Below are 19,039 nucleotides of genomic sequence, written 5' to 3'. Positions count from 1 at the left end.
CCCTAAAACCGAATTTTAAAAGGCGTTTTTTTGAAAAATTAACATATGTCCAATTTTCGGACTTTTTTGTAAGGGTACATCATCATTTTTTGCAAAAATTTGAAAATCTAAAAAAATTTTAACTGCGAATGCCATTCGATTGGAGATTTTATTACGAATTCAACGGTGTATGACATTCCAGCATTTGACCATTATTTCCCAGGGTTTTGACACAAAAACCAAGTTTTTAATGTGTTTTTTGGGATTTCGGAAGATTTTTCAAACAAAATTATTTCTTAAGAGTCTTTTTGTTGTAATTTTGCCAAAATAAGACCCAAAGTCAAAAGAATTGCTATTTTGAGCAGCTGGCAACCTATGCCATTCATCCCTGATCGATTAAAAACAATTAATTTAGTTTTGACAAAAAAACCGAATTTTGAAAAACGTTTTTTGAAAAATTTATTTATGTCCAAATTTCTGAGTTTTTTGTAAGGGGGTACATCATCATTTTTTGCAGAAATTTGAAAATCTGAAAAAATTTTAGCTGTGAATGCCATTCGATTGGAAATTTTATGACGAATTCAACGATTTATGACATTTCAACTTTTGACCATCTTTGGGTTTCGATACAATAACCCATTTAGAAATGTTTTTTTTTTTGATTTTTTGGAGATATGTAAAACATAAAAATTTCCAAAATTTTTTTTTTCTTGTATGTTGGCCAAAATAAATGGCATAGCCATAAACGTAACTGTTTTGTAAAGCTGACAACCTATACTATCCATCTCCGAAAGATTGAGTAAAAAATATTATTTTTGGTGGTCGTTATAATGGTCATTACGCACCAGATTTAAATGGGCAATGGGAAGACTTACAGCTCCTTGTCGGCCATGTTGATGACGCGGCGTGTGGCGCTCGCGATGATGTATTTGACAATGTCCCTGTGGTTGTATTTGCAGGCGAAGTGCAACGCCGTCTGTCCGTTCTTGTTCACTGACTGCAGTGAGTATCCTTGTTCATGTAGTGCACGTAACTGGAAGAAATGGGGGAATTACGGGTTTTTAGAGACCAGGACATATCGCTCGGGCTTCAGCTAATCGAGGACTACATATATTTTTATATATATATATCTGAAAAATAAAGCTACCATATTGAGATCGCCGCTCTGGGCTGCTAGTAGTATGGCATCGGAAGTTTGCTCCAGTATAGGGCTATTATTCGAATGTTTTTGTGTGTGTGTGTGAGAGAGATAGCGCATTTGCGTATATATGTGTGTGTGTGTCGGTGTGTTTGTGTGTGCATGGAAAAGTAGAGAAAATAAAAAGAAAATTCAAGCATCAGTTCGGTTTAAGTTTCATTCAATCGATTCAAATGTCGATGATACGAGAGATAAAGACGGAAAGACAGAGAGAGAGAGAGAGACAGACAGAGATAGCCACAACAGACAGTCTAGTAAGTAAAAAAAGAGACAGATAGTTATACGGAATACCTGAATCCACAACCAAAAACATCTTCGTTGAAACTGAATAAACGATCTTTGTTGCTGCATGCAGAAATTATTAACGTTGTACAGAAATTAGGAAAATTAGGAAATTATTTCAATCAAATTAATAAGAAAAGGAGGGAAAGATGCTGGAGCGAGAGAGATAGAAAGACAGGGCAAGTGTGTGAAAGATGGAGGATATACCGTGGACCATGAGAGAAGCGTGAGTGAAAGAGAGAGAGAGAGCAAGCGAAAAAATGTTGCCAAACGAGCAAGACAGCTGCGAAAAAAGCCAATTGATAGGTCTGGCAGAGCGAAAGAGATGAAGAGCGCTCGATGCGAACAAAATTTTTGGGAGTCTAGTGCCGTCTCGCTCGGTTCGGTCATAAGCCATTGGTCTCTTTTCTTCGCATGGAGTCTGAATGAAATGCTGAACGAATCGGGGGACGCTTTTTTACCTCTTCCACTTCATCACTTTAATGGGCTTGGAGCCAATTTGCAAATCCTCATCTTTGTGTGTTTTTAGTATGTGTCAATTTGTGTTTTTTTTTTGTGTGTGTGTAAAGTCGAAAAGAGATTCAAATATTGTTAGTAAGCTATTGAAACAAGAGTATCACAACTAAGGTAACTATTAATTAAGTACACAACTAGTCCAAACTACCAGACCACAATTGCAAGGCATTTAACCTACCCGCGTATCTTTTCAGTGTCTTTTTTGTACTATTTGGTTGGTTAGTTGGTTGGTTGGTGGTTGGTTGGTTGGTTGGTTGGTTGGTTGGTTGGTTGGGATGGATGGGTTCGCAACGAATACGGTTTGGTCCTTGCTACGGCTTTAACTGTTGATGTAAGCCGGGATTATATACCAGATAGTACCAGGAGTGCTTGTATTTAATGCTCTACTCACATGCGATCGTGGCAAGGACTAAGCTGTATTCGGCTCCTCGCAATTAAGACTTGGACTTTTAGCGGATGTGTGGGTGTGTGTCTATGTGGGTGTATGGTGTGTGCTATTGCGTGCATTTGCGGTCAAAAAAGGAGCGCCTAACATGATGATCTTCATTTTATTTCTTAATAATTTATGGCTATTATAGTGACTTTCTTTTCATTAACAATTTAAATTTATATACAAAATTATTTGTCTTAAAACCCAAATGTTCAGAATATGAGATAATTAAACCTTAAATAAATTTTAACCTTAGATATTTTTACTATATCTTTAAGAAGTTAACATTTAAATATTCTTGTAATTTTGCTAGTGCCCTATTTCAACCGCAACTGCGTTTCTCAGTGTGTTAATGTTAGTGACTAGACATGCAAGACATAATTAACCATAAACAAAATGCAATGCAACGAAAATAAAGGTGGACCGACTGCAACTGGCACCCCTCCACTCCGCTCCCCCTCGAATTTGGACGGGACTTCTGGACTTTTTGGACTTTTAGGACTTTTTGGACTTTTTGGAATACACATGTGTATGGGGATGTGGGATCTGGGATTGGTGGGCATTCAGATCTCGACGCGCCGCTTGCGGAAGTGGAGGTTGAGGAACATGCGCCTATCTTGGTAGGGCAGCTGCTCGGCCACCTGCTGCTGGTAGAGCGCCAGCCGCTCCTGCAGCGGCAGCTCGTCAGCGGTACGAGCTGTGTGAGCGGTATGGTGCGGATTTTGCTGCGCCGCCGCCACCGGTGGCCAGCAGCCAGCTAACAGAAGCCTACCGGTGCTGCCCGGGCCGCGGCCCTGGGCCTGGTCCATCTGGCGCCGCTCGTTTTGGGCCTGCCGCTGCGAGAAGGCCGCAAAGGAGCGCTCCTGGTCGGGCGTCTGCGGCATCGTGGCCGCCTCGTGGTCCAGGATGTACAGCTCGTCGATGGCGATGTCGCAGATGTAGTGCAGGTGCTCCTGGGCACGGTCGATGCGGAAGTAGTGCTCCGCGGTGCAGGCTGAAAACGCAACACAAATATACATACATATTCAAAGGTATTATGTAATGGAAACATAAAAAATCAGACAAGAGCAGTTCACAAAATCGAATAATTTATGTAAAATTAGAACATCAATTTATGCATATACATTGTAAAGTTTGGGAATTAAATTAAATTACTTAATATCTGATTTCTTATAAAAATGAGTACTTATTGAACTAATAAGTACTGCATTTTATTTATATAAATTTTAAAGATCGCATTTAAAATAAATTTGTTGATACATTTTTCATAATTTTCTGAAGTCAAATTAGATTAACTAGGCATTTGATCAAGGGAATTTTTAAAACTATTGTTATACGTAATTGTAATAAAGTCATAAACAAATATGAAAAACCAAATAAAAACAGTTGGAAACAAAATTCATTGGCCTTGCTGACTGACACTATTTTTGTTTTGGTTTTGGTTCATCACTTACCATCGATGAAGCACCAATCCTGGGAGACCTTCGGATAGGAGATGGATTCCTCGAACTTGGTGTTTAGCATGTTGCGCACATGCTCCAGATCGCACTGCGATTCGATATCGATTTGGCCCAGTTTGTTGGCCAACTTGCGGAGCATCTCCTTCTCATAGTGGTACTGCTCGTACTGTTGCATGGTCACCCGCAAAATGTGCAGCTGCATCTTCTCCAGCGGATTTACCCTGTGGGGGAGCCAAATGAAATACCATTAAATATATTTTGTAGTTTGGACTGAGGGTTTCTGCTCGCCCCACTCACTGGACATCGCCGCGTCCGTGCTTCCGTTTGGACAGCATCAGCGCCTTGTTGAGCAGCTCGATCTCGATCACCGAGGGCTTCACCCGGCACGCCTCGCCGTCCACCTGCATGGGAATGGTCCGCTTGGTGATGATCCTCGCCTTCCGGCACTGGCAGATGCAGGTGCCGTGCATCCCCGCCTGCAGCATGGGCAGCTGGTAGGTGGTCAGGCCCACCACCTCCATCAGGCCGTCGTCGATCGATGGCTTTGAGGCGCCGAACGAGTCGTTCCACGGATGGGTGCCACCGCCATAACTGCAGGGAAGATAAGTAACAAATTTAATGATCAATTCAACTTATACATCTTATCCCAAAAGGTACTTGCAGGCTTAATTAAAATATCACAGTTGTATAATGATGTTTATGTTTTCTGAACTTTGTAACTTTGTCATCAAAATAAAATGTCATTCGATATCATTACTAAAATGTACAATTTAATATATGAAAAATAATATAAATAAATCTAGAAATGCTAGAAGTAACCTATTTTTAAATACAAAAATATTTAATTTAACCACAAGAAGTAGGGTAAGTTGCGAATACCTTGCGAATACCGAAATAAAAAATCCGGAAACCCACCTGGGAATGTTCAGGAAGAGGACGGCGTGGCAGCCGGCGTCCCTTAAACGACCGGTGAAGTCCTGGCCGTCGCACTCAAGCGTCACCCACTGGGAGAGGTTGCGGTACTGGCGCAGGATGAGGTCCTTGCCGCCCATCTGGCCGTAGTACATCTTGTTGCGTAGGCGCGAATTGAAGCGCTCCGGATGCGCCTCGCGGGCCTCATGGAATTCCAGGGCGATGTGGGCGTCCACGCCGAAGGAGAAGTAGTTGTTGATGACGTTCAGCGGGACGTTCGCCTTGCTGCGGTCCACGTGGTCGTCGGTGACGTCATCGTTGGGCGTGACCTTGACCCGCCAGCGGTCCATCAGTACGCACTGCGACATCCCGATCTCGCGCAGAACCTTCCCAATCGGCTCGTCCGTGTAGCCCTGAAAGAAGATAGACTTTAAAATTATTGAGGCTTTTAAGTGCAATGATTCAAAGCAATATTAAGTCTAAGTTACGTTAACTACAAATGAAAATGGGATCTATCGGTAAATGCCTACGAATGTGTTTTGTAATCTCTGAAAAAGCTTTTAATACAAACGAGTCAAGCGTTTATTTTTAAATGTGTGGTTAGTGGTTGGTTTTGATGGTTTTACTTTAAATAATTTACTCTTGAATACATTGTATATATATGAAAGCTACTTTTACTATAAAAGTGGGCTCATACTTACTGTTTCATATTTTATTTTATTCACAATAATTGGAATGGATCAGAATTGATTCGAACTAATTTGTTTTCTGTTAGTGGCAATCGTGAAAACTCTCACATAATAATTTTAGTGTGTGAGATTTCCAAGGAGGTCCCAATTGTGACCCAAAAGTCTTTACCTAATCCTTAAATATTTTCTTTGCCAAATATAATATTGTTTGTGTATAATATTTTTTTATTTTTATACTCGCAATTATGTATTGTAATGAGAAACAAAATTCCAAAACAGCACAAAATGCTGTTAAAATTGTTTTATCCTAACTGGAAAAAAACAAAAAAATCCTCAAGGTTTCTAAAAATATTACCTATACGAACTGTTGTCAGAATTTAAATATTAATTTAGACAAATCAAATATGTTGCTGAACTATATATAGCCTGGCTAACATATCGTATGAGTAATTTTTACGGTTTTAAAAACACATTACTCATACGTACGAATGCCAGGACGAAAATATATTGTTATAATGAATTAAACAAATTGAAATATTTTTCTGTTTAATTTGGCTCACAATTCGTATGTGTCGTTTTTGGGAAACCATGTAAAAGCTGTGTTTAAAACAATAGTCAAAAGCCCATATAAACCCATTAATATTATTGAATTTGTTATATTTTATGAATAAAACTATTTTAAAGATCTGTTTATTTTAACGGAATATTTTGAACTTTTCTAGCTTCTTTTAATTGTGGTAATCATTTTTACAAATATGTTTTGAACACAGCTTATTGAAAAAAAATAATTCCAACTTATAGCTACCTAAATTTTTTTTAAATTCAAATAATAATAATAAATACCACATTTAATGTCTGGGACTTCGACATTTAAAAGTGGTGAAAACTGCGGGGACAATTTTTTTGTGACATAAAAGATTACTCACCCCTCCCCAGCCGAGAGCGCGAGCGAGATCATTGCCGGTGCCCAAGGGCAGGACACCAACTGCCGGAGCCGGCAGGAGTGGCGGCTGGATTTGATCCAGGACGGACAGGACCCAGCCGACGGTGCCGTCGCCTCCGCAGGCCAGGACCCTCAGGTTGGGCGCCTTGCGAAACATGTCCAAGCTGGAAGGCAAATCAAAGAACATTGGTTTAATAAATGCACATTTTAAATAAATATATGGGAGAGATTTAAGGATATCTTGAATTTAATAATTGTCTACAATTCATCTAACAAGTTTTTAATATTGAATATTATCACCGAATTCAAAATTTCATTTCAAGCAAAAAAAGCCTTAAAGCATTAAGTTTTCCTTTCTAAATAAATAAATAAATTATTCAAGTTTTAAACAGTTAAACTTTGAAAATATGCTAAAATAATAGAAGTATTTTTAGGTAATCATTTTTTGCATTGAGATTTCTAAAGCAAATGAGACTTCGAACACATATTTTAAAGTTTAATTTAAGTTAATTTAAGTTAAATTTATGTAATAACAAATTTAATTAAGTAATACCAATTTAAAACAAGTAATATTACTTTAACGCAACTAGGGTATTTTTAAAAGCTGGAGATCACCATTTTAAGAGTTTATTTTTTTAATGAAAAGTAATAAGTCATCCGACTTTTAAGACTTCATTTCTTGACACTTAATGTTCTAATAATTTGAATATTTGGTTTTTTGTTGTATATTATACTCACCCCATTTTGGGGCCGCCCTGCGTCAAATCGAACACCTGGCGCGGATTGAGCAGGTGCTGGAACTTGCCCAGCAGCTTGTGGCCCTGATTGCCGCCCGACTTTGGGTTTATAAACACAATGACCGGGATTACCTCCGGCGACGGAATGGGCTTAACAATGAACGCCCGCGGCTCCTTCTTCTCCTCCTTGCCCTTCTGCCGCCGTTGCGTCTGCTTCTTGCTCTTGCCCCCGCCCCCACCGCCTCCAGCCCCGCCTCCGCCGGCCCCGCCGCCCCCTGCGCCAACGCCCCCCGAACCGGAAGCCGCATTGTTCTTGTTGCTCACGCGTATCGAGGACTTGAAGTTGCCCTTGGTCGGCAGCTTCACAATCCACGAAGGCGGCACAATGATGGGCGCATAGTTGCCTGCAAAGGATAAGCAGAGGGGGGAAAATTCAATGAAAATCTGTATTTTGTACACTGGCAGAAAATATGGTTGCATGCTCAAAAATCATGGGGAAGAACCTCAGTTATGTAAATTCGATTTTATAATACACACGATTTTCAGGATCAAAGTATGTTAGTTTTATAAAAAAAATATATAAATATTGTTAAATATTTATTTATTTATTTAATACGCAGTTAAAAATATGGCACAGTTTTAAAAATTTAGGTGAAGGGTAAAGGGTAGTTTTAACTGTATGTAAAATAAATGGCAGTAAAAATCAATTTACAAACTTATTATATTTCTACAAAATATAAATTTAAAGTGAAGCAAATTTTAAAATTTTTCATTTCTTGCCTTCGAGCTTAACATAATTTATCATATACATATAAAGTCATTTCATTCCTAAGGGCTTAACATATATTTATCATATACTTTTAAACATAAATTACATTATTTTTGAGATTATCTTAGATTCTTGTATGATGTTTTTAAATGGCTTTTAATTTTTAAGAGTTTAAGTTTAATCCCAAAATGGGTCTTAAAACAAAATGTGATTGTTTGAATTTAATTTAAATGGAAATGAGGCACAGTTAATAGTATTTGGAGTAGTTATGCTGCCTGAAATGTAAATGTATTTCTTCTAGTGTTCGATGTGCCTCGATATAGCTGTCAGAGTTTCGTCCCACTGCCCAAATGTTTGGCCAAGCCAGGTGACCGGGCTAGAAAAGCTAATTGTGTGTGGAAAGGCAAGTGCTTAAGTATTGCCAAGCAACTAAATTCAATTTTGCCACCTTCGAGGGGGGAATATCAGGGGGAGGGAGGGGTCAGTAAAAAAAGATAAGACCCCAACATAACCGGCATACCAAAGAGCAATTATGAACGCCGCAACTCGGCCAAAGGACCTCACAATAAGGGGGTTGCCAGACAAAGGAGCCCAAGATCGACCACCCACACGTAATTCTATTTCGTACAGCCCCGTGTCCTCATCTCCGGTCCTGTACATTGCTGTCCCCAGTCCATGTCCTGTCAATGGCCCGGTTTCCCAGGGAGTACGTAATGGTCTCCGGCAGGGAGAGTGTGTTAACAAGATGCTCATTGGGACACTTTATAGAAACGTGAACAGGAAGCGGTTAAGTCGCCCCAGCTGCCACATCGCCCCATTGTCACTGTTGCACTGTTGCTACGAAAGGAATTCTCCTTTATATAAAAATGACACGTTGGCATTTGCTGCAATTACATTAATTGAAAGTAGTTTAGTTTCCCAGGATATTTGAGGTGGTTATTTGTGGCACAGAATGTTGCGTAGCGGAATCATTTCCCAAGGCACAAATTGCCATTGCTCAACTGAAATCTAAGGATCTACTTTTAATTCGTTGGGGATTTAAAATGTTAAACTGTTCCTGAAAATTATCTGAGTATTGAGGCTGCCACAGAAATCTCTTTGGTTTTGAAACTGATTGAAAAGGTGTGTTAAAGTATGCAAAAACAATCTAGAAGTGCGTTGCATTTATTTGTAAATTTAAATTAACTTTTTTAATGGCTTATTTTTGGTCACCTTTTAAAGTGTTTTCAAAACCCCAGTGATTTCTTAAGTCTCTCCCTCTATTTTGAATGGATTTTTTCGTTTTGCTTATTCTAAGCATTGAGTTTATTTCCTTGCCACAGTTTATTTACCTACCAAATAAACAGAATGGAAAACGGAAAGGACACAGAAAGTGGGATTTTAAAGGGTTACCAGTTTTTTGGGCTTGGTTTTAATGCACAAATCTTAATTAAGTTAACGGACCGCAATCTATTTGCATGCTCGTCACGTAATTAATCAAAGAAGAGTGGGCGTGGAAGGGGCGCTTAACAGGCCAAAAGGCCACAAAGAGGGACATATATGGGATGGGGGGACATATTAAAGCAGACTCACCAAGACGACACTCCTCGCCAATTTTGGCCTGGTTGAAACAGGCCTCCTTGTTGTGGTAGATCTCGTGGCACCACGCACAGGCCAACGCCACAATCTCCTTCGACCCAAATAGCTTGCTTTGCACCGCCTGCTTCATAGGAAAGAACTAAAGGGATAAGTGCATAACATGTAATTATATAATAATATCCTAGTTCCAGAATCACTCTATATTTGTCACACAGAAAAAAATTATGGCAGATGTTGCTAAAGAAAGGTAAAATTGAATATATCAATCAAGGTTACAAAAACTATTTTAAGAAAATAAATTTAAGGTAAGATAATATATTATTATAATTATAAATTATCGTGAATACCAACAAATCTTATAATTTAAAATAAGACAAATGCTTTTTTTCTCGTTTTACTGAGACAACTCTGATTAGAAATTTTACTTAATTACAATGTGACAATTAAAATATTTTTTTTACTTGTTTAATGATCTTTTATTTGGTTGAAGAAGCTTTAGAAAAAATATACGATTTCTGGAAATTTCTATACTAGTTAGAATTTGGTTGTTCTGCGAAAAATATAATTTTGACTTTAGGAAAAAATCTATAGAAATCTATAATTTACTTAAGCAAAAATGTAAGACTCAAAAAGATAACAAAATTTATCGGGCTGATCTCCCTTGTTCATTAACAAATACATTAAATTTCTTGTGAGAATTCCATCTCTGATTAAAATCTTAAAATATATATTTCTCAAAAAAAAAATTATTGTAAATACGAAAAAAGTTAAGAAAAGAACGTGGTAACTTGTGTATTGCACTTGGTGTTGAACCTACCTTGCCGCATTGCTTGCACTTGCCCTTCTCCAGCTTGCGGTGCACCCAGTGGTGGTGCGTGGTGGTCTGCTCCCGGTACTGCCGGATGCCCACATCCCGGTAGGTTGGCTTACACGCCAGCGCGCTCTTGTCGTTCACGATCGGAATGCAGTTGTGGTGGGCAACCAGCTGGCAGGCCGAGCACTTCATCCGCTGGCCGCTTTTCTGAAATCGCACAGAATAACAGGAAGAATTTGAGATTTCGTGAAAGTACTACCCAAAAGCGAAATATCTGATTTCAATTCACCGGTTTTTCCTGTTGCTTTTTCAATTTCTAAATATTCCCTTAAAACTCTTGTCTTGTTTTCTATTCTATTTTTTAAAGCTTATTTATTTTGAAGCATTTAAAAACCAATAATTTAAATGCAATTTGTTTAAAATATACAAAATAGCAAAAGCGTTATTCATAGGGTTTATTTTTTTTTAATTTGTACTATAATATATCATCGCAAGGTATTATTTTAAATTGGTTCAAAGCCCTATACCTATAGGTATATTTATATATATATATATTCAACATTTAATTAATTGTGTTGTGTTTGCCCTTTTCTCTGCGCTAATTAGCAAATTCCCTCAGTTTCACAAAACCACTGTCTAATGACGGAGCTGCAATTGCTGCCCGCATTCTCGAAAAACAAACTTTGACAAATAATTGCAAAGGTTGCTGCGGTTTAGCAGGTGAAAACGGATTTCCAAGGATACTGCCTTAGGTGTCAAGAGATGTTTTTCTTGAAAAAACTAAAGAAAACCTTGTGCGCAATTCAGCTAGTTGGCTTCACTTGCCTAACCTACTTTTGTTTAATTGTCTATATCGAAATTAGGTGAGTTTGGCTTTTGAAGTAACAAAAATTGTTATTTTTTATTTCTCTGTCAAATTTCGAGAATTTAGAATTAAAAAGACCGTTAAATTTCATATTTTTATTATGTCAGATTGTCAGAATAATTTTGTAATATAACTAATATTTCCCTTATTTTTGTAGTTATATCATAATTAATATTAAGTTGTACTTTAATAAATCAATGTAATTCATTTAGCCTGGACAGAGAGTAACCCAGATTTTCCTTTACCATATCCCACCACAATTTGTTGTATGGAACAGATTGAGATAAGACAGGATTTTCCATAGAAGCTGGTCCGCCCCAACTGACTTGTATCCCTAGCTGGTTTTTGCCCCTCTGCGATTGACAATGAGCCTGATGAAGTACATTTTCTTCTGCTTTTGGCTGGTTCTGGCTAAAACTGATGACACGCCCATCGTTCTTGATCCAAATTCCCTATTTTTTTTTGCGGCTTTATTTCGTGAACGTTGGACAGGCACGCAATAAATAAATTACGCTCGCATGTACTATACGTATACGTATCCTGCCCATCACTTTACTTCACTTCACGTTTCTGTTGTGTTAATTGAATTGAAGGAATGTGGCAAGGGATATCGCTGGTATTTACTATACTTATATCTAAATAGTATGTACTCACAATGCAGTCCTCATTCAGGCAGCAAAGATCGCCGGAGGCCGAGGTGGGCTTCCAGTAGTGCTCGCCCTGCACCGCATTCTCCGTCCAGTCGGGCACAATTCGTATCGGTCTCCGGGAATTGCTCGCCGAAGCAGTACGCCTGCTTGGAGGAAAATAGGGAGGGGTCAAAGGTTACAAAGATTGCTTATTAAATTGGTTTAGCTGTGGGGGGTGTGCACTCGATAAGCACTGTAAATGTGGCCACTTAAAGTCTTTAAAGATGGGTATTTTATGCTCTTTAAGTTAAATAAATAAGTGTATACGTGTTTGCAGTACTTATTATATATTAATTCAAACATTTGGTGAATATCTTTTAACATGTTGTTAAAAGAAATGTTTAAGAACTGTTTACTTGTGTTATATGTTAAAAGAATTATTATTAATGAAATTAATTTAAATAATACAAATATATATATATTTTTGTTATACCTATATTTGAATTTTTTTCTCAGTGTGATGAGCACATTCTTATAAATTTTTATTAGTTTTTGCAGATACTAACGTGGGTTATCCACTGCTTAATATTTCAGGGACTCACCTCTTCCGGCGCCACGCCCCCAAAGAGTCGAGCTTCCGCTGCCGGAAGGCCGACTTCCGCTGCATGCCGATTGAGGAGCGGCGAAAGCGCCTCACTCCTCCCACTACCGTTCCCGTCGCCCCCGCTCCTGCCACGCCCCCCATACCAACACCGCCCCCAACTGATCCAAAACTATCGCTGCGCTGCAGTCGACGTCTTGGCGCCGGCAGCAACTGCGACGCCGATGTGCTGCTGCCGTCACTGTTGCTGTTGATGCTATTGCTGTTGCTATTGCTGCTACTGCTGCAGTTGCTGCTACAGCTGCTGTTGCTGTTGCTACTGCAACAGCTGCTGATGCTGCTCCTGTGCGTCGTGTGGCCCCCATCATCGTCCACCTCCGCCTCGTATTCGTCCTCCGTTTGGAACTCCTCGCGAACGGCGTGCAGCAATCGCTCCATGCCGAATATTGCTGCGGGGGTGTTGCTTCTGCTGCAGGGGCAATTGCTGCTGCTGCAGTTAATATTGTTGCAGATATTGCAATTGCAATTGCAGTGCTCGCTGTAGTTGCTGTTGCTTCTACTAGATGTCTTGTTGTTATTGCTGCTGCTGCAGTTGAAATTGTTGCAAATGCTGCAATTACAGTTGGAAATTCGGTTATTGTTGCTGTTGCCAGATTTGTTCTGGCAATTGGTGTTGCTGCTAATGTTATTACTACAGATGTTGCAGTTGCAGCAATAATCACAGGTACTCTTGTTGTTGCTGCTTCTGCTGTTGTTGATGTTGCTGCTATTGTCGCTGCTGCTGCTGCTTCTGTAGTTGCTGTTGCTATTGCTATTGCTATTGCTGTATGCGAAGCTGCTGCTGTTGTTGCTGCTGGCGTCGCAGTTCAAATAAGATATGAACATGGTCTTTACAGTGACTTATTTTTCCACATCCGTTCCCTTTCACCTTAGCTTTTCGTTTTGCACGCTTTTTGCATTTCACTTCACTTCATTACACATTCGCTGTATGGTCTGTAGAATTTTTGTTGGAATTTTTTCTTTTTCTTTTTCGTTTTTTTTTTTGCAGCTTATTTGCATTCAGCTCTAAATTGAGTCGCAGTCCCGATCCCGATACGGATTTCGATTTCTGTGACTCTGATTCGGTCGCTGATTCTGGTTCTGAATCGGTTTTTGCCCCTATTTCTGCTGCTGTCCGTTTTCGTGTCTGCGGCTGTCATTATGGCGCAAAAAGATTGCCCGGAGATTCTGTTTTGGGTTTGGCTTATTATTATACGATTTCATACCCTAATTCACTCATTTTATGGGGGGTACTTTCAAACTTAGATGGAACTGGGTCACCCAAAAAAAAACAACGGGGATAAAATAACATTTTTTATTTATAATGCATTTTTTATTGGCATATCGTTGCTGTTTTTATTTGCTATTTTTTACTATTTCAAAAGCCCAGCTTCTAAACCCCACTTAACCAAAAGAAACACTTAAAATTCTATATAAAGTGAAATTTACAGGCTCACCTAGGACTGTAAATTTATTTTGTAATTAAAAAGTTCATAAAACAACTAAATATTACACAAGAAAAAGAATATAACATGTATGGTTTATCTTTAAAATAATTTCCTTAAATTAAAAATAATTTATTTTTAAAAACATTTCTTTACGGCGTATATTCGGAATTTAAAGAGTATTTAAAATTCTCCAGACTTAGTGAATAAAATAAAACTTTGACCGGGACCTTATTTGGATATGAAGTTGCCCCTCCCGCTCTCCCCGGCTTGCTGTCTCGCTCTAGCGCACGGCAACTGCCATTGCCCATAGGTGTGCGTGTGTGATTAATACATTTGTATACATTTTGTTTATGTGCATTGTAATTAAATTCTTATCAGATGAATATTCATACAGAAAACTGTGACTTGTTTTTCTCTGTTTTTTTTTCTCCCTGAATGCGTGGCTTTTTTTTAATACTACAAGGGCATGTTATTGGCCTGGCAAATTGTAGGTTTGCAGATTTTCCATGTCGATTGCCAAAGTCTAAGCAACTTTCTATCTAATATCCTTTTTTTGCCGTCGCTCCCTTGACACCGATTTATGCGCGTTTTGTCCGCGTTTTGTGCGCGAATTGTGCGCGTTTTGTGCTCTGTTTTTTACGCATTACTAAAATTTTGGCATCCACACTTGATTTACTGTTAAATGTAGCGTGTCCGTATGTGTGGGTGTGTATCCTAGCACACATTATTAATTATAAAAATCAAATAACTACCCTCAATAAAATGAAAAAAACACTGTTAAATTTAAAAAAAATAAATCTCCAATTAGATGAAAGTGCAATTTTGAGTTTAAAAGTCTTTTAACGCCAGCAATTATGTCGAGAATTCATCAGGAAAATGGAAGACAAGTAAACGAAGAAATGGTGGGCAAGAAAATGAGAGGGTCAAGAAAATATGCGCGCTTTGTCAAAGTTGCAAAATTGAATTGCAAATCAATTTTACTAACTGCAGTCTTAATACATCACAATCGCCTCTTTTCCTTCGACAAGAATAAAAAGCGAAAATGAAATTTAGCGAAACGAATTTAGATGGAAGTCAATGGCTTTGTGCTAATAGGTTGTCAAACATCTAAAAAGTCTGTTTAAGCTGCACCGAAGGCCAATGGATTAAGACAATATAAATGGTTCGCATTTCCTAAAATTCAAAATTTACGAGGAAATTTGTTTGAATGCATACGTTTATTTATGTGCAGTTCTGCACTTTGTCGCCTTGGAATTCAGTTTGGCAAAGCCATTTTCACAATGAGATTTATGATTTTCATCACTCAATATATACATTTTTGTTGAATAAAAAACAGGCTCCAGAAAAGTTGATCCGAACATTTTGGCATTGCAATCTCTGAAGTTAAAAGGCAATCAGTATGCAACCCTTTGTCTATGATATGCTTAAAATTCAAAACAATTTTAGCCCACGCCACAACCGAGAGCCGAAAAAAAAGGCAATGGCAATCATCTCTAATTAGAATCGTTTGATACCAAATATGAGTGACCACAGAAATAACGAGCGACCGAAAACACGGCCAAACCGAATAAAACGAAACCAAGCAAGACGTAACAGAACTTGAAACGCAATTTCAATTCAAATGTGATTAATTTCGATGTCGACTGCCTTTGAAGAGGTCTGGACTTTGCCGGCAAAAGCGAGAAGGTGGAAAGGCATGGGTATGTAGAGTGTGGGTGGTGGAGCGGGATAGCGGAAAAGCAGAAAAGCAGAAAAGCGGGAAAATACTCGGCTAATGAAAGGCAAACTGTCGTCAATGGCCCGAACTTGGACTTGGAAATGGAAGTGGGATTGAGATTCCGGGGAGGAGACTCATGCTCTTGCCATCGTCAGCACCTCACTCTCGATGTGGCCCCATTGACAAAATCGATAAAAACCTTGAAATATCTGTACGTATTTCAATAATGACACTTTGCATTCGACACCCACCCACCCTCGTTTTCCACGAGCTCTTTGACTTTGACATAATAAAATCCGAAAATAAAAATTCAGAAATAAATAATAAATATTCTAAAAGTGCCGAGAGCATGAGCATCATCAAATCGTCATAAAAATGTATAAATGAAACCGTAACCTTTTTGGGTCATTCGCAAGCCATCGCGAAAGTCATTAATAATCGCCCACAATTATGCGCTTCAAGTAGATCCTGTAGATGCTGAATAGATCCAGTATACGTAAATATATCCATCATTCATTCATTTGCAAATTTCAACCAATGAGAAATGCACTTGAGCTGGCCCAAATGAAAAATTGTCTGCACGTCCTGGCCAACGCCATTGGCATTGGCATTGCCGTTGCCATCGTTTTCGTCCTGGCCATCGTCGTTTGTGATAGCGATTAATGCCCGGCATTGAGTTGGAATTGGAATTGAAAACGTGGCAACAATTTTCGAGCACCGGGCATTTTCCCTGCCCAAAAAACCGGATTTCCCCTTTTAAGACGGCGCTTTGGAGTGGCAGCTCCTGCTGCTCAACTGCGAAATGGCAAGAACTCGAGAAAAGGATTTTAAGCTAATGAATATTAACAATTGCCATGGGCAAGGGCTGCCACTCGGGGCCACACGCCAAGAAAAATGTTACCTATCCTAGGAAATATAACTACATGAGAGTAAAAGAAAAATTAAATCTGTAGAAAAACAATATTGATATATGTTGGTATATTGATTTTGCAAATTGTAAATTGTAAACTTCAATCGAAAATTGAAAACAGTAAAACAAAGTGGAATAACAATATCTATTATATTATATACTATAAATTAATGCCTAATACTAATAATTTGAATCAAGTGGAAAAAATTTTAAAGTGTCGTCTTAATTATAAAGGTTTCGTATAAAACCTTTTTTTTTATTTTTCATATATTTACTTAAATTTCAAAAAATAGCTGTTTTAATAGAATAAGCAAAGTAATTTTAAGCCCATTTTTTCCCGTGTAATCAAAGTTGAGATGCATCCGGCAAATGGATAGAGATTGGGCTCCGAAAACAGAGGGGGAGGAGCGGGACTAAGCAAAGGCTGCAAATTAAATTAATATTCTTAATTGCCATTAAGCGTTTGGCCTGCTGGCGAGGTGTTCTACATAGAGTGGGAGTGGGCGGTCAGTGGGCGGGCCACTTGATAACAAGCAAAGGCCAGCGAGGAGGCAAAACATTTCAATAAGCCAAGCAACAAGGACCTGCAATATATACATATATATATATATATATATACATGTCTATATATATGCATGGCAACGGAGGGGTCTGGGGTAAATCGCTGGAGTAAACTTTTCAGACGGATGCGAAGACCCAGATCCAGATGCTGATATTCACCCAGGCATATTAAGTTGAGCTCCAGGCCTTCGGTGTCTGTGTCAAAAAGTTTTTCACCAATTAATGAACTTAAAGTGAAATCAAAGAATTTCTAAATATATGTGAGACAAGCAATTAGGAGAAATTTAATATGAATGTAAAGTAACTAAGCATTTATAGACAAAAACCTAAAACATTTTCAATATATATTTTCTGAGCCCATTTAAAAAAATATATATATTTTGTTGCACTGAACAATAATTCAAACAATTCAGTATTTAAAATTGAAAAAATTTACCGACAGTATATATAAATCCATTAAGAGACATGAAAGAAATACTATTACTTTTATATGTAATTACTTTTCTAGATACCTAAATATTATTTTCTAGGTTTATTCACCACAAGATTAACCTGATATCTTTCCTTATCAGCGGAAAACCCAGAAGAGATTTAATTTTCGGCCATAGAGAGTGCCTTGAACCCCTATATCTACCTCATATCTCAGCTGTTTATATTCTGCTTCCGTTTGGCTACTTTCCCAGCTAAACCTGGTAGACGCTTGCCTAATCTGTTGCACAATCATAATTTATCTGGGTCTGCTAAGATTTATGAATGAATTTAAGCGGCTGGCAAACAAACATAGGCCCAAAGAAACTATCTTAAATGAGATTGCTTAAAAAATAGAACAATGATATTTATTCCAAAACTTAATACCCTGCAATGGGATATAATTTATTATATTTCCGAGCTGTGCGTTCAATTTACCTTTGTTTCCTCTTTTTATCATTTTAATTGAAACACTTGGTTTGCTTTGTTTGCCAGTCAAACAAAAAAAAAAACAGCAGCACAAGACGACGACATCATATTTTAATTTTTTTTGTATTTTTTTTTTTTGCTAAAAATACTTAAGTTAATTATGAGAACAGGCAGCGAGCAAGTCAAACATTTCAAATCTAAAACATGTGTGTGACTTGATATTTATTTTTAAAACAGTATTTATATATGTTTTTCTCGATTTTGACCACACGGCAGGTGGAAGGGTGGCAACCACCCCCCTTTTGAATTTATGTGTAAATTTATGCCGGCATAAATTGCGCCTGGAAATTATTAGTTGCCAATAATATTGCCATACGCTTTAATGGAAATGCATATTCGCGGTTTCTGGTCGATTATTAATATTGTTATTTTTAATAATATTAATACCCGTCGGCTCACGTGGCGTATGCGCAATCTGCATGCCCACAGCCACTCGAAATTTCGTGGGCGTGGCCAAGCTCCTTGATTTGTGTCTTGTGATGTTTTTGGCTGGGCGCAGCTGGCAAAACAAGCCAAGGAAAAAGAAAAAGAAAATAACAGCAGCAGAAGCGGCAGCAGCAAATCGACAATAAATCAAATCAAATAAACGAAATGCGACGTACTTTGACTCTTTCCCATTCTCATTCTCATTCAGCGATGCCATAGCCTCTCTGCCATAGTTTTCGCCATAGTTTTCTGATAAATGAGTGCGAAATTCTCGAAATGTCATGGCTGGCAGTTGGCCTTTGGGTTCAATATGCCAAGCAGTAAGGGTATAGAAAGAATATACTAGCATAGTAAAAGTGGAAGGCAGCCAAGAAGTGGCAGAACAATAGGGCAGATAAATGCCGATTTTTGGCACCGATTTCGCAGTGCAATGTTGCTGCGAATTTTTCGGCAGCACGCTCACTTAAACATGACTGTGGTTCCGAACAAATATATCTGGAGAAAATTGTGTGATTCAAATAAGTGCGGTATCGAAATAATGGCAAAATAAATATTTTGTAAACTCATGACAATAAAAAA

At 38.3% G+C, this 19,039-nt stretch overlaps 1 protein-coding gene across 24 annotated transcripts in view; it reads right to left on the bottom strand.

Moving 5' to 3' along the window:
• LOC108136417 (eye-specific diacylglycerol kinase) overlaps positions 1 to 19,039 on the bottom strand; it is a 127,116-nt gene that overhangs the window by 6,584 nt on the left and 101,493 nt on the right. For 3 of the 24 annotated variants that reach the window (XM_017257545.2, XM_017257525.2, XM_017257527.2), the window contains 13 exons: positions 11,827 to 11,965; positions 10,311 to 10,514; positions 9,488 to 9,632; positions 7,148 to 7,550; positions 6,393 to 6,573; positions 4,781 to 5,205; positions 4,163 to 4,456; positions 3,860 to 4,086; positions 3,178 to 3,399; positions 1,921 to 1,972; positions 1,469 to 1,522; positions 1,127 to 1,190; positions 855 to 1,012 (listed from right to left, as the gene is read on the bottom strand). In XM_017257545.2, the coding sequence (XP_017113034.1) occupies positions 855 to 1,012; positions 1,127 to 1,190; positions 1,469 to 1,522; positions 1,921 to 1,972; positions 3,178 to 3,399; positions 3,860 to 4,086; positions 4,163 to 4,456; positions 4,781 to 5,205; positions 6,393 to 6,573; positions 7,148 to 7,550; positions 9,488 to 9,632; positions 10,311 to 10,514; positions 11,827 to 11,965 (2,568 nt within the window). The other 21 variants (XM_041709022.1, XM_017257533.2, XM_017257534.2 and 18 more) reach the window with 17 other exon arrangements.

Source organism: Drosophila elegans, unplaced genomic scaffold, assembly GCF_018152505.1.
Source record: "Drosophila elegans isolate 14027-0461.03 unplaced genomic scaffold, ASM1815250v1 contig_149, whole genome shotgun sequence".
NCBI classification, from domain to species: domain Eukaryota; kingdom Metazoa; phylum Arthropoda; class Insecta; order Diptera; family Drosophilidae; genus Drosophila; species Drosophila elegans.
Note: the sequence above shows the minus strand (reverse complement) of the source record. Positions and strands in the feature narration are given on the sequence as shown.